The 15,440-nt window shown below is 41.5% G+C and overlaps 1 protein-coding gene across 11 annotated transcripts in view; it reads right to left on the bottom strand.

Moving 5' to 3' along the window:
• The window catches only part of PAK3 (p21 (RAC1) activated kinase 3), a 214,182-nt gene that overhangs the window by 28,896 nt on the left and 169,846 nt on the right, over nt 1–15,440 (bottom strand). For all 11 annotated transcript variants that reach the window (XM_047844364.1, XM_047844358.1, XM_047844356.1 and 8 more), the window contains 3 exons: nt 2,446–2,494; nt 1,986–2,098; nt 122–239 (listed from right to left, as the gene is read on the bottom strand). In XM_047844364.1, the coding sequence (XP_047700320.1) occupies nt 122–239; nt 1,986–2,098; nt 2,446–2,494 (280 nt within the window). The remainder of the gene's footprint in view (nt 1–121; nt 240–1,985; nt 2,099–2,445; nt 2,495–15,440) is intronic.

Below are 15,440 nucleotides of genomic sequence, written 5' to 3'. Positions count from 1 at the left end.
TTTTTTTTCATAGAAAAGACACGCGATCATTGCTCTGATGTTCTACACATTCTGGATAATCAGAGAAAAAGAACTGCCGGTTTTAGTGTTGTCATCTGCTAGAAACGCTCTATTTTCTTACCTCTCTGCACACAGCTGCTATCTGGCCTTCATCCATACAGGTCTCGGTGACCACATCAGTCAAAGAGCCGCCAGCCAAGTATTCCATGACCACCCATAGTTCATCACCCACTAAGTAGCTATAAGACGAGAATAAAAAGACTTTGACTCAGGTCTAAGGAAGTGGGGACTCTTTTATATCCCCATTAAGGTAATTTACAATTAATGTCTGCATTTGGCCATATTATATAACAAGAGGAAAATATCCATGACGGTGATGAGATATTCCTTAGCATTAGAGAATATGCATGAAAGTCAAAGGATCATCAGATATAACGGCACACCATGGAGGAAGGAAAAGAGCAAGGAGGCCTCTGGTGACTGACTACTGTCAGTCATTCCACTATAAAAGCTACTTTCAATAAACAGGATCAGTGAATAGCCACTATGTTATATCATATGCCATAATGTTGACTTCTTGGACTGAACTGGCCCATGGTATACAGAGTTGCAAGATATGCATTCAGATCTCAGCATTGATTTTGAGGCTACTGGATTAATTACTGAACTCTTTTCAAGCAGTTTCTGAATCAAAAAGACTCCTGTTCACAATGGATTTACTGTGCTGAGGTATCAATCCTCCAGCAGAAATCAGGGGCAACATGCCCAATTTCTTTAGGCACCTATTGAGGAGCACGCGCAGATGATCAAACATGGGGAGGAAGGTCACCAGAGCCCTACAATTTGGACAAAATTCAAAACATCTGGAGTCATCTGAAGGCACAGTAGCAGGATGATCGGGTCTCTCTTCCCCTCCCCGCCCCAACTCAGCAAGAGAGAAATTTTGGAGAATGGAGTGAGCCCGCTGATCCTGTCCTGCCCTAAGTTTGACATCAATAAGAAGCAAGACTTTCTATCCAGTGGTGCTCGAACTGCAGTGCCTATAAGATTCACCTGGGGAGCCTATTAAATGTGAAAATTACAGGCTCTACCTCATCAGTAACAGAAAGCATCCTAGAAATCTCCATTTTGTACAAATGCCATTTTGACAAAATGAAAAAAGCAGAGTGAAGTCCCTCTGCTACAGATAGTCCCTAAATGGCACTTTATGAAACATAGGCTTCGCCTGTAAAATTTGACTCCTTTTTTTTTTAATCTCCCTTTTCCCCTCTTTCTTTCCCACCGGTCCACCTGGTACAAAACACAGAAAGCAAGATTTTAAGCTCATTGAGGTTGCAGACCTAGTCTTACTTCCTTTATATCCCCCCAGAGTACACAGCACAGCGGTGCTAAACAAACACTTACTGAAATTGAATGAGACAGATGTTAACCACAAGTGAAGAGTTAGCGCTGTCTTTAAATGCCTATTTATAACCCACTGCTAATACCACTGATGAAAGAGACATTAATTACCTGGTCTAGGAAAAAGGTTTGAGATTAAAGTCTCAATTCCCTAGACCTCACTGTCAGTTAATCACAAAGCGCCCATTAAAGCGGGGCCATTACAGCCAGCCCTCTTCACTTAGACACCCAGAGACTGCACTGGCTCCAAACAGTTGATGAAGTGTTTAAAACACCGCAGCTCTCCTCTATACGCAGTAGTCTATTTCCTGCCAACACGGAGCCACGATGCTCAAAAGGAAATTACACAAACTGCTCATGCTTAGAAGCGAGACCATAAAATGTGTCTTCAAATGTTTGATGGTGGACAAAGAAAAGTGGGTGCAAATTTAGCAATAGATGTGATACTCTACTCTTTTGCAGCATCCGCGAGGTTTTTCTAGCATTTGAGAAGTATTTGGAGAACGGATGCTAAATGAACAGATGTTAAATAAAATGATTTGCCAAGAAAAGAAAACAAGTACACAATGAGGGAAACCACTTACCTATCTAAATAATTAACAATATTGGGGTTCTTATTTTCCCTCATGACCAGAATTTCATTAATAATTAATTCCTTTTTGGGCTGCTGTTGAAGGTTCATCTGCTTTATGGCCACCTGAATGGTGATTAAAATGCACAAATGAGTTACAGTCATTAAACACGCACACGCATATATATATATATATATACATATATACATATATATATATTTGGCACACAGAGTAAGGCATACAAATTCTTTATCTTACTAGGCTCTTTCTCAGTGCCACAAACCCATACCCCTTTTCTTTGGTCAATCACGAGTAAACCATCCACTTTAGACACTTTGGACATCTATGAAATAGATTCCCACGTCAACCCAGTGCCACCCATTTTATCAGACATAGGTGCTATCAAAGAAGAAATGTGATTCGTGTGAATTAAAGGACAATTAAAAAATCAGGATTGAATGTTAGCACTCACCTCTTGTCCTGTTGCAATGTCTAGCGCTGTATAAACAGTACCTGATGCCCTGTGAAGGTGAAAGTTATCAAATGAATAAGCAATCCAGCTGCTATCCATAGATTTTACTTGAAATAAAATGTCATTTTTAGGAGAGGGAAATCAGCAAACTCAAGATTCAAGGATGAAATAACCACGGAACGCTCCTTTTGTGTGGTAATTACAGCTGAAACAGTCTTAATGTATCCCTTTGGGTGGGCCAGTAATTCCAGTCGGACTTTCCAGCACTATGCAGTAATGAATTGAGCAAAATGGCCCTGCTCCTTTTAGGAAGCTCCTGGAATATTCTGAATACTCCTCGGATGTGGCAACAGCTAACATTGTAGTCCTCTGATTAAACTGAAGTACGGTTTAGGAAACAGTACATCATCTCTTGTTTAGGCAACTGTAAATTAACCTTTTCTCTTAGCACATGGACGGAGTGCTTTTCCCACAGATATCTCTTTTTTTTTTAATTTTTTTATGTTTGTTTATTTTTGAGACAGAGAGAAACAGAGCATGAGTTGGGGAGGGGCAGAAAGAGGGGGAGACACAGAATCCGAAGCAGGCTCCAGGCTCTGGGTTGTCAGCACAGAGCTCGATGTGGGGCTCGAACCCACAAACCGTGAGATCATGACCTGAGCCGAAGGCTGACACTGAACCAGCTGAGCCACCTGGGCACCCCTCATAGATTTCTGACTCTTAAGAATATTTTTATGTAACAAATCAATCACACTCAGTGCCGTACTTACCTAGTGCTGCAGCTACACCAACTTAACAACCACACAGCCTTACTATTGAGACATTTTTTTTTCAAAATTTCTCAACAGCTTCTATGATGTTTCCCTCCAACCCACCACCCTTTAAAAATCTATCATTCCTAAGGTCCTGGTAGTATTCATGCTCCCATTCTAACTTCAATTGTAGGGGTCTTTGCTTTGCACATAGAAATTGTGTAGTGAAGCTGAATTCACAGTGATAACGTTCTGTGAAACACACATGCATTCTGAACCACATCCCTACTTCTATTCCCAAGAAAAAGGAAAACCCCGTCAATTTCATCGAAATGTTTGTGGTGAGTAAAGGAATAAGAATGGAGATCAGTCCTGTGATTCACAGGACACGGTAATGCTCCAACATTGCTACTTAAAATTTCTAGTAATTGTTGTTTCTCCTTTGTTCTCTATACATCACTTGCTCTTTTGTTTTCTGGGTCCAGGATTTCTTTTCTTATGTCAGCCATTTCTTTGCCATTCTTCTCCCTTCTTCTACTTGGATGAACCAAAATATTTCTCCTAAGCCTAGGAAGTTTACATTACTGCGCCTAATGAATAAAATGAGTGGGGTAGTATAAGGACTATTTGACTACTAAGAGAGATCTGAGTCCTAATATTTATCCTAACATCAACAAGCTGTGTGACCTTGGGCCAGTCACTTCCCTGTTCTGGGCTTCAGTCCCCTCAACTGAGAAAATAGTGATCACAAGAACAGTAAAAATATATGGAGCATGTTGTGCATGTCAGACAATGCACTAAGGATTTAATATAAATCACCTTATGTCTATTACCTCCACATTACAGACAAGGAAGCTGAGGCTCAGAGAGGTGAAGTGACCTGCCCTAAGTTAAACAGCTTATAGTCCAAGTCTGTCTGACTCTGACCTGTAAAATATAGGAAATGGGCCACTTTATTTCTACAGTTCTTTATTTTTTGAAATTTTCAAATTTATTTAATTATTTTTATTATTTTTTAAAGGTTTTGGGTTTTTTTTTGAGAGAGAGAGAGAGAGAATGAGTGGGGGATGGGCAGAGAGAGAGGGTGAGAGAGAATGTCAAGCAGGCTCTGTGCTATCAGCATAGAGCCTGACTTGGGGCTTGAACTTACAAACCATGAGAACATGACTTGAGCTGAAATCAAGAGTTGGATGCTTAACTGACTGAGCCACCCAGGAGCCCCCAAAAATTTATTTCAAAGTAGTATCTATGCCCAACGTGGGGCTTGAACTCACAACTCCGAGATCAAGAGTTGCACGCTCCACTGACTGAGCCAGCCAAGCTCCCTAAATTCTAAGGTTCTTGAATTTCATGATGTACAATCTACAAATTCTGCTCTCTTCATTCTGCATAGGTACATACATATCTATTGGAACTTGACTAAAAAATTGCCCTTACTCAACAGGTGTCACCTAAAGCAGGACTTACAAGTTTCAGAAATTCCTCAGGTTTGAGGCTGATGTGAAATCAGCCTCTCAGTTTTGTATATTTGACATTCTGGGCTCAGAGCACGCGGTTCGTGCTCATTAAGTATTTGCTGAATGAACAAATTAATAAAAGTCTTTTCAAACAAACATGCAACTGCAACAAAACCTTTCCTTTCTGTGGAGGAATCTTCTACATAAACCAACATAAAACACTTCCCTTGTGGAATAAGCTATCAGACATTTCTGATTTCAGGGGCCACTTTGTGATTGGTCCTTCTGAACTCAGAATCACCTGGGCTCAAAAGAATAGATCACCTTGACTTGGTGTGTATTTCAACTGCATGAGCCCCGAACAACTACCTAAATCTGTTTGTAGAATTATATTCAAAAAGGCCTTTACTTGGGGCACCTGGGTGGCTCAGTCTGAGGTTAAGCATCTGACTCCTGATTTCAGCTCAGAACGTGATTATCGTGGTTCTGAGATCGAGTCCCACATCTGTCTCTGCACTGACAGCGCTGAGCCTGCTTGGGATTCCTTCTCTCTCTTTCTGCCTCTCCCCTGCTCATACATGCTCTCTCTCTCTCCCTCAAAATAAATAAATATTTAAAAAATACCTTTTCTTGCACATTTCCTTCAGATGCCATAAAAGTAACAGTATCTGCAAAATGAGATGATAGCATCTTCCTCACAGACCCACAGGAAATTGAAAGGCACAATCTATGTAAGCATTCAGTCCTGTGCCCAGATCAGAGTTGGCGCTTAACACGGTAACTGCTATTATTATCAATTTACTTCCCCATCTCCAAGCCAAAACATCCTTGCTAGTGCTTGTCCCTGTTTTCAAAAAGGACAAAGGTAGTGGGGCACCTGGGTGGCTCAGTAGCTTGGGCAGCCGACTCTTGATTTCGGCTCAGGTCATGACTCACGGTTGTGAGATCGAGCCCCACGCTGGGCTCCGTGCTGACAGCTTGGGATTCTCTTTCCCTCTCTCTGCTCTCCCCCCTCCCCTTCTCTCTCTCTGTCTTTCTCTCTCTCTGTCAAAAATAAATAAATAAACTTAAAAAGAAACAAAAAGGACAAAGGACAAAGGGGGCTTACTGGAATGCTTTACAGAGGTTCCACGTCCCTTTTTTTCCTTAGTGTTTTTGCCTTTTTCTTTCTTTTTGGAATGCCTTTATTGAACAAAACCATATGTAAAAATCCCTCAATATAAAATAGGAGCTGCTCCAGCTAAAGCTGCTAGGGAGAGAGGCCCAACATCCCTGCCCCAGTGGCTTTCCCCTATTCACCACCCTGTCCCCTGCCCCCAATCCCATTTCTACTGTCCTAAGAGCTAAACTTGTGATTGACTTGGAGTGCAAAGGGGATTAGTGTTTAACATCTCTAGAGATTTACCTTTCAAATCCTTGGGTTTTGGGCCCCCCAACCTCCGTCAGCATTTCATTGTCTTAAATTGCTAGAGTCCTAATGCTGGAATCCCAATATCCTGGATTTTGTGGCATTCTGTGGTATAGAATTGCCACAAATCCCTAATCCACAGAGGCCTAAAGGCCCTGAAATTCTAGAACATCAGTTATTAACTAAAAAATTAGCTTTTCTCATTCTCCCTTCTCCCACCTTAGCGCCTACATGCAATTGTCCAGGGGGAGCCATTTTCTCCTTCCTCAACTCTTGTTCCCAGCCTTAAAATGGTGACATTCTCTTCCACCCCTCTTCTCACCCCACCCCCCACCCCCAAACATGTCAGGCACTTGGAATTCACAGCTCTGATCAATAAGTTCTTGGTCGGCCCAACTTTTGGCCCTCACAGAATCCTCAACGCAAACTCAGGTACTAACCTGCAGAATACAATTTCGTGCCCTGCCTCCCACTTGATCTTTGCACCTCAAACACTTCTCCACACGACAGCTCTGATGCCTTCCCATAGTCCACCAATTTAAGATTCAACTGGTATGAATGTGAATGTCTCTCCTTCACTTATTCCTTTGAGCCAAGTGCTCTCCTTGCCTGCTCATAGGTTATGAACCACAGTCCTTGCCCCCATCTGCTCAATCCTTCCTGGGTTCAAATCCCACCAGTTTCTAGTTGTGTGACCCTGGGTAAGTAATTTAACCTCTACGTAGCTCAGGAATAAAGGAGGATTAAATGTATACGGTGGTGAAAGCCAGTTCTTCAAACACATTGCCAATACACATCAGCACTGACATCATCATCACCATCATCATCCATAGTCTATAGTTTGGGAACTTAATGAATATATTAGGCAACAACCAACCTAATAATAATAGTTACCATTATTAATGTAATAACCATTAATATGATAATAATAGCCATTATTATTAGGAATTATATTATATTATATTATATTATATTATATTATATTATACTATTATTAGGCATCTCATTTAAAAATCTGGGAGTTTCCAAGATATTTGATTTCCAAATTCCTAACAGGAATTTTACATTTACCTAAGGTGGAACTAATTAAAATATCATTTTCTTTTCATAAGAAAAGATTTCATTCCTTCATTTCAAAGAAATACATTTCTTTTCAGCTAGAATGATAACTTTTGATTACCTTGCATAGCTCACTGATCAAAAGCTCTAAGCAGCAGTTACACAGTGTTTGCCTAACAAAGTCTGAGAAATAAGCTATTGTTTAATAATATGGTCTAATACTTTTAATTATTCATGTCCTGGAGTTCATAAAAACAAATAACTGAAGGGATCCTTCGTGGTGAAGCTGGGAAGCACTTTCCTTGTAAGAGGGAAGCACAGTAGTGTATACTCCTAAAGAAACAATCTTTGAACCAACAAACATGTCACACTGATTCCCCCCGAAATGGGCCTTGTAACAGCCTGGGCTATGTTGAAGTATCTCAAAGGCTATCTTTACAAAATCAATCAATCAATCACTTTAAGAAAAAAAAAAGGCAGTTCCATGCAGCATTTTGGGACATAAGAATGCCAGGAATCAAACTAACAAATATGAAAGATAAAACTCCCAGTTCTCGAGTATATTGGGCTGGTGGGCCAAAATGGTCAACACTGTCAATTTAATTTTTATGCCAGTTAATTACATTGCTCTCTCTTATGTCTCCATTCCAGTTATATCGAAGCCAGATTGCAATGGGGGGAACATTTGTTTATGATGGGGTTTTTGTTTCTTCCAAACCTCAGTCACTCAGATGGTATAAGGAAAGCATGCCTTATCAGGACTCAAGGGAAAAGAGAGATCATCCAGTTTAACTTCATTAAAGATGGGAAATCTGAAGCCAAGAGAGTAGGATGAATGTGCCCCAAGATGACACAGCTAGTAAGTAACAAAAGCCTCCCAATTTTGAGCAAGAGATATTTCAGTTAACCTCCACGATGGTTCAAGAATATTAAACCAACAGATTGCTCAACTGTTGGGCCTCATCATCAATTACAGCGTGATGAGTACTGCTGGGTTCTTGGCATCACATTAGATACTTCATCAACAATTTCTTCTTGACCTGGCCAAGCACTTAGTACTCAAATGGAAACATTGGCATCTAGCCTAAAGAGTCTAGAAAGAAACAAACAATGCACTGTTTCTCCCTTTTCCTCCCAAGACAAGTCCATTTAATTATCAGCAATCTTCATCAGGTTTTGATGCTTCCTGCTAAGAGCTGATGTCAAGCCATGATCATGAGTAGTTGCCAGAGCCACAGCATGGTAAGATTTATAATTTAGATTAATCACTCGTATTTCAGCATGGAAATGGATTTGAGGAGGGAAAGAAAGGCAGGCAAGTGAGGCTAGAAGGAAGCTCACTGACTAAGAGAACAGGAAGAGGGCAAGACGACTGGAGAGCTCAGGGAGATCCAAGGAGAGCCTCATGGTAGTAGGAGCAAGGGAGCCAGAAGGATAGGGCGATATTCACATTTAAGGTTTTATAAGCATAAATATGATGCTAATGAGGTCACAGGGATTTAATCCACACTGAGGATGTTTTTTTTAAATTTTTTTAATGTTTACTTATTTTTGAGAGAGAGAGAGAGAGAGAGAGAGAGAGAGAGAGAGAGAGACAGGGCGTGAACAGAGGAGGGGCAGAGAGAGAGAGAGAGAGGGAGACACAGAATTTGAAGCAGGCTCCGGGCTCCGAGCTGTCAGCACAGAACCTGACATGGGACGTGAACCTGTGAATCACCAGATCATGACCCAAGCTGAAGTCAGACGCTTGACCGATTGAGCCACCCAGGTACCCCAAGGATGGTTGTTTTTTTACAACTACTCCTACTTCTGCTGCTAGAAAAGGCCATCTTGTTTATTGAACCTTACACTCTGCTTGCTCTCTACAAATGGGCGATCTCGCTGCTCACCCTATACAATTTTACAAATGAGGAACCTGGAACTGGGGAATGCTAAGTAACCTGCCCAAGGTTACACAGTTTGTCAGCAGCTGAACTCACAAATGCATTAGTTGGGCTCCACAGTCCACGCTCTTAACTACCATTTCATGTTCCATTACAGATCTTTAGCTTTTCTACATCAATGCTAAGGGCAAGCGTGGTACTTCCTAAAGTCTGGCCTTGTATCTACTATGCGAAAGTGCCTGCCTAAAATATTTCTCTTGCCTCTAATTTCCTGCTTAACTTAGTCCGCATGCCCCCTCTGTAAGCCATTTAGTTTGCCCCTGCACAACTCGGTTTGATTCCTTTGGCATAACAATAGGAGATGGTTCTTTTGTTTCCAGACTCCATTAAGATTGCTCATGTGGCCAAGAGTGGGCTAGTTCTTAGGGCAGGACTTTCTGTTCTGCTGAGTATTCAAAACACAGTTACTACATGTAGGCCCTTATCTTGCTATACTAATGCACCTGTCATAAAAATACATGATATCATATGGTCCAATACTACCGTACATCTACTCATTTGGTTGAGGCACATGCCCTGTTGTGTTCAGGAATGGTGATGAACAGTGTCACCACTCAGGCAACAGCTCTTTCAGAGGGGGTTCCAGTGTTTCCTTTTGTGTAGTTTGCCTCTTAAAAATGTATCACTAAATTAAAAAAAAAAAAACAACCACCGTAAAGTTTTGTACAGATCATGTTGTCAAAGTACCTTTCTAAGTACCCAGAATGGAGCCGGGACCAGGTGGTCCAGTCTTTACTTAGTAGAATTATAGATTGGAACAGGGAATTTTCTGTTCCTTCGCTAGGGCATGACGGTCCCCAGAGTATCCGTGGTCATCTAATTTTAAATAGAGCTGTAACACATTACGGGTGTGGGGCCAGGGAGCTCCATGTGTTACAGTCTAGTGATAATGAGGCCACAGTTACAGGCTTTAATCCCTGGAAAGGCCAACATGAAGCCTAACCAGCTGTTTCACACAGTGCACGCCATTGGTTTCAAGACGGCCTAGACAGGAAAGGGGGGCCGGCGGCTTCATACAAGCTCATTACTATGGCTGGAAAGAAAACAAAGTGTAAGCCCTGCTAATGGTGGCTGATTGAGTGGCATCATCCTTCTTTACAAGGGACAGCACACAACACAGTGCATTTAAGAGCAATAAGTAGAACAAAGAGCATCTTCCAGTGCTCTATAAACATTGTTCTTCACAAATGCTAATGTATTCCCAATCTCCTTCATCACAAAGGCTATTATAAAGCTCAGACGACATCTATTTAGTGCCTCCTAGCTGTGCGCTACCTTGTATAGCCCAAAACAGATCCGATGAGGGAGCAAATCCTTTTCTGCTTTGGGTGGTCCTACCCAAAGAATCGCTTGGGTAAGCACACTAGACACCACTTATGTTCTTGCGCATAGTTTCTTGAACAAAGCAAAACAAGTCAGAGGTTTTATTCTCAGCACTTATCCCTGAGTTCTATGCTTTCCGCCCCTTTGTCAGGTTCTCTAAACAAGCTGTTATTCATCAAGTCCTCTAAGAAACAAGTTTCAAAACGATTCATCTTCCATATGGGAACTTTATGTCAGAGGCAGAAGAAGAGGGCTCCTCACTGGGTCGCGAAGATTAGTCTGAGAAAGGCCTAACATGATATATTTACTTTCTCAAGCCTTAAAATGAAAATGAGTTGAGGGGAACAGGGACTGAAGTCTTGCAAAACAACGAGAGAAGAGGTTTATCTGCAATTACTGATGGCTTGATCATATCATTCCATAAAATTATATGATTGGCAAAGATCCAGACGTTGGACAAAATCCCTGTGGCCAAACGTCCTTATTCACAGGAGGAAATCAGTTTCAAGCAGTGCTGCCATGGTCGCTTTCTGACAAATTTAGCTGTGGGGTTCGTGTAATCTACAAAGAGACGTGGTATACCACTGAGGTACTTTGGCATCATACAGACACAGATTCTGTTGGTCAGTGGATCCTTCAATATAGCCTCTTGTTTGCCATATACAGACAGACAGAGCATGACTGGGGGAGGGGCAGAGAGAGAGGGAGACAACAGAATCCGAAGCAGGCTCCAGGCTCTGAGCTGTCGGCACAGAGCCCGACGTGGGCCTCGAACCCACAGACTGCGAGATCATGACCTGAGCCCAAGTCGGACACCTAACCGACTGAGCCACCCAGGTGCCCCCTAGAGTCCCTTCTTAAACATTCTCCCTTTTGGAAATCAGTGTGTGTATGAGTTTTTATTATAATCCTAGATTCCCAAATAAATTAACGGGGCTGTGGTGGTAGGGTGTGGGCCAACAGGCACTCCTGTACATTGTTAGTCAGCATGTCACATGGAACAACCTCTATGGTGGGGGGCAACTTGGCCATTAAAAGTATCCCTTCGTGGGGCGCCTGGGTAGCTCAGTCAGTTAAGCATCTGACTTCGGCTCAGATCAGGATCTCACAGCTCATGACCTCACACCTCTGGGTTCAAGCTCCATGTTGGGTTCTGTGCTGACACCTCAGAGCCTGGAGCCTGCTTCGGATTCTGTATCTCCCTCTCTCTGCCCCTCCCCCACTTGCATGCTGTCTCTCTCTCTCTCTCTCTCTCTCTCTCTCTCTCTCAAAAATAAACATTAAAAAATTTATAAAGAAAGTATCCTTTCATGTAACAATTCCACTTTCAGTAGTTTAACCTAATGATCGATTTGCATATGTATGAAATGGCTTCTTTGTGAAGATCTTCACTGAAGCCTTGTGTATGTGAGCAAAATACTGGAAACAAACTAAGCGTCTATTGATGAGGCGCTGATTAACTATATTATGGTACATCCAGAAAAAAAAAAACACCACATCTGTTAAAAAGAATGAGGTACTGATACGAAACCATCTCTAAGACACAGGCAAAGAACAAAATAGGAGATTTATAACATGTTACCACCTGCGTTAAAAATATACCTACAACAAACACATGTGTACATGCACAAATACACACAGATGTGTACCACATGTGCCCAAATACAAGGTATGGTATCCGCTCCCCCCAGTTTTTTCCTCAGGAAAAAGGGGAATTGCCTTATATTCAAATCCTTATAAAATCTCTCTTGTAATATGGTCATTCTTCATGTTCATTTGTTTTTATCCATAAAGTACTATTTGGGATTGACACCTTAGGTTGAAATATTCTCAATCAATGCCAGTTTGGATACTCATAGAGAATATCTGTCAGAATTGGAAAGAAAGGATGTAAATAAATTATTTCTGAAGGTATGATCAGAACTGCAAGTGTTGGATGTCATAAACAAGCTTTGTAAAGGTCACTTTCAAAATTAATGCAGTGAAAAGAGCACCCATTAGCCAACGATAGGAGAGTTGGAACATCAAATACAACAGTGAATACAACTGACTGAAATGGATTCAATATATAAAGGCCAGTGAGCTTATAAAATTTTTTTCATAAAAGAAAATGCTTCCTTCTCTCACTTAAAATCAAAACACCCCTCATAGGACGCTTCTGGAAGTAACTCAGGTACCAACTCCTTACACTGAAATTGGCAATTAAAACTTAAGCATTTAACTTGATTTGCCTGTATGAACTATATTTCAGAGTAACCAAAGACCCCCAGCTGATGAGGTAAAGTTCTTTTCAACAAAAGCACTGCAGGTAATAAAATGTAGAAGGTATGATAGTTTTAGAAAATCATGATCTGGGGGCACCTGGGTGGCTGAGTCAGTTAAGTGTCCAACTCTTGGTTTTGGCTCAGGTCATGATCTCACAGCTTTGTGGGTTCGAGCCCTGCATCGGGCTCTGTGCTGGCTCTCTCTCTGCTCCTCTCCCACTTGCACTGTCTCTCTCAAAATAAATAAACTTAAAAAAATAAAAACACAATTTTGTAATCCTTCATTTAATAATTATTTGGGCAGTACAGTCATCAATAGATGAAACCATTAGATGAAAGGCTGATGAAGAACTTTGCATTAGACAGGACAGGGAGTCCCCACTGACTGTTCTTATTTATTTATTTATTTATTTATTTATTTATTTGAGAGAGAGCACGTGTGAGTGGGGGAGAGGGGCACAGGGAGAGAGAAAATCTCAAGCAGGCTCCACACTCATCACAGAGCCCAATGAGGAGCTCGATCCCACGACCCTGACATCATGACCTGAGCTAAAACCAAGAGTCAGATGCTCATCCAACTGAGCCACCCAGGTGCCCCCCGCAACTGACCCTTCTGATCAATCTATTCATCACTGAAAAATGGGATGATCAGACACTGTGTGCCTTCTGATATAATATGAAATACATAGAACCGACCTATGAAGGAATGTTGCCAAAGATTGAACTTGAATTTTATTAAGCTTTGAGGACTAACTTCCACTGATAGGAAATACAGGTAACAGATGAGCAAGTTAAAGGACATTGAATGAAACTAACAGACAAATCCAGAAAGTGGTACATTCTACAAGACAATGACTAATTTAGTCAATCCATCAGTGGGAATGGAAAAAGAAGGGGAACTGCTTTAAAGCACGGAGATTTAAGAGACACGATATGTGGATCTTTTCTGGATGCTAATTTGAATGAATCAACTATAAAAACTGCATTTTTGAGACAACTGGGGAACTCTGAGAGTAGACTGGCTTTTAGATGATATCAAGGGATTGCTGAATTGTGTTGGTGTTACCATGGCGTTGTGATTATATTCAAATATTGATAACTATTGGATTGGGCCAATAAGAATATGGAGGTTTTTGTAGAATTCTCTCTACTCTTGTGCAAGTTAGAAACTCTAGATTTCGGCTCAGGTCATGATCTCATGATTCATGAGTTTGAGCCCCACACTGGGCTCTGCACTGGCAGTGTGGAGCCTGCTTGGGGTTCTCTGTTTCTCTGCTCGCTCCCTCCCCAGGGAGCTCTAAGTAAATAAATAAACCTAAAAAAATACAATAAAAAGTGGTATCACGGAGAGTTACGATGTGAAGATCTAAATATACACCTGCAAAACAATCATGTAAATGTTATATGGGTGGGTAACTGCAACCAGAAATAAAATATCCAGGGACACAATAGCAGTGGATTCAAAAATATTGTATCTAAAGATGTTAGAGGAGATTCAGATGATGTACTTGGATAGCTGCTGGGTGACTCAAAGCAGGGCTCTAGTGACTACAAAAAACAATGATGTTAAAGATGCACATTAAAATTTTGAATTATACTCAGGAAATGCGAGAGTAGAAAAATCTCTCCCAACGTAAACATTATTTTATATAATGTGTGTGTGTGGGGGGGGTTGTCTGGTTTTTCAAGTAGGCTTTACATCCAACATGGAGGTCAACGCGGCACTCGAACTCATGACCCTGAGATCAAGACCTGAGCTGAGACAGAGTTGGATGCTTAATTGACAGGGCCACCCAGGTGCCCCATATAATGTGTGGTTTGAAATATATAAATAAGAGTGATTAGCAAGTTAAACGTCATAAACAGACATTCACCATTTGTGTATCTAACAGTTTACATGTTCAGATAAGTAAAAAAACTGTTTTTAAAAATTATGTCATTGGGGGCGCCTGGGTGCCTCCGTCAGTTAAGCGGCTAACTTCAGCCCAGGTCATGATCTCATAGTTCATGAGTTCGAGCCTAACATTGGGCCCTCTGCTGTCAGCACAGTCTCCACTCTGGTTCCTTTCCCTCCTCCACCCCTCTTTGCCCCTTCCCTGCTCACATGCTTTCTCTTTCTCTCTCAATAATAATAATTTTTTTTAATTATGTCATTGTGTGACCTTTTATCCAAGCATACACGATGTATGAGTACGTGTGTGTGTGTGTGCGTGTGTGTGCGTGTGTGTGCTTAGAGAGTGTATGAGAGTTTTACCTAGGAAACCAGTAACAAATTCTTTCCGGAGGTTTCCTCTATACAAGGAGGCGAAGGCACAAGGGTTGGAGGGACGTTGACTTTTCACTGCCTACTCTTGTGAATCTTCAGAGGGTTACACCATGTCCAAGTACAACGTACTTAAAAAACTATCCAAACGAATACAAATTACAGTGCATCTTGTATCTCTCACTTTGTTTGATAACACAGTCCGGACAGATCTTTTTAGCATGATTTCCTGTTAACTCCCCGGTCAAACTGGACGTTTGACTGTCCATGAGACTGGTGCTGCTGATTGCCTCTTTTGGTCTTTTTGATACGCAGTCACCAAACAGTGGCTAAGGATTTCTTTTATGCCAGACACCGCTGCAGGGCCTAGCGATACCACAGCCCGAAGCCGGTGTTCATTTGGTTTCCTTCCCCAACCGAACTGCCCATAATCCCCACTTGTTAAATCCTATACCTTCTCAAGTCACTATTCCAATGCACCCTTCTCTAAGGATCCTTCCTTATCCCCTCTCCCTGGCTAGAAAGG

This window comes from Prionailurus viverrinus, chromosome X (assembly GCF_022837055.1).
Source record: "Prionailurus viverrinus isolate Anna chromosome X, UM_Priviv_1.0, whole genome shotgun sequence".
NCBI lineage: Eukaryota > Metazoa > Chordata > Mammalia > Carnivora > Felidae > Prionailurus > Prionailurus viverrinus.
Note: the sequence above shows the minus strand (reverse complement) of the source record. Positions and strands in the feature narration are given on the sequence as shown.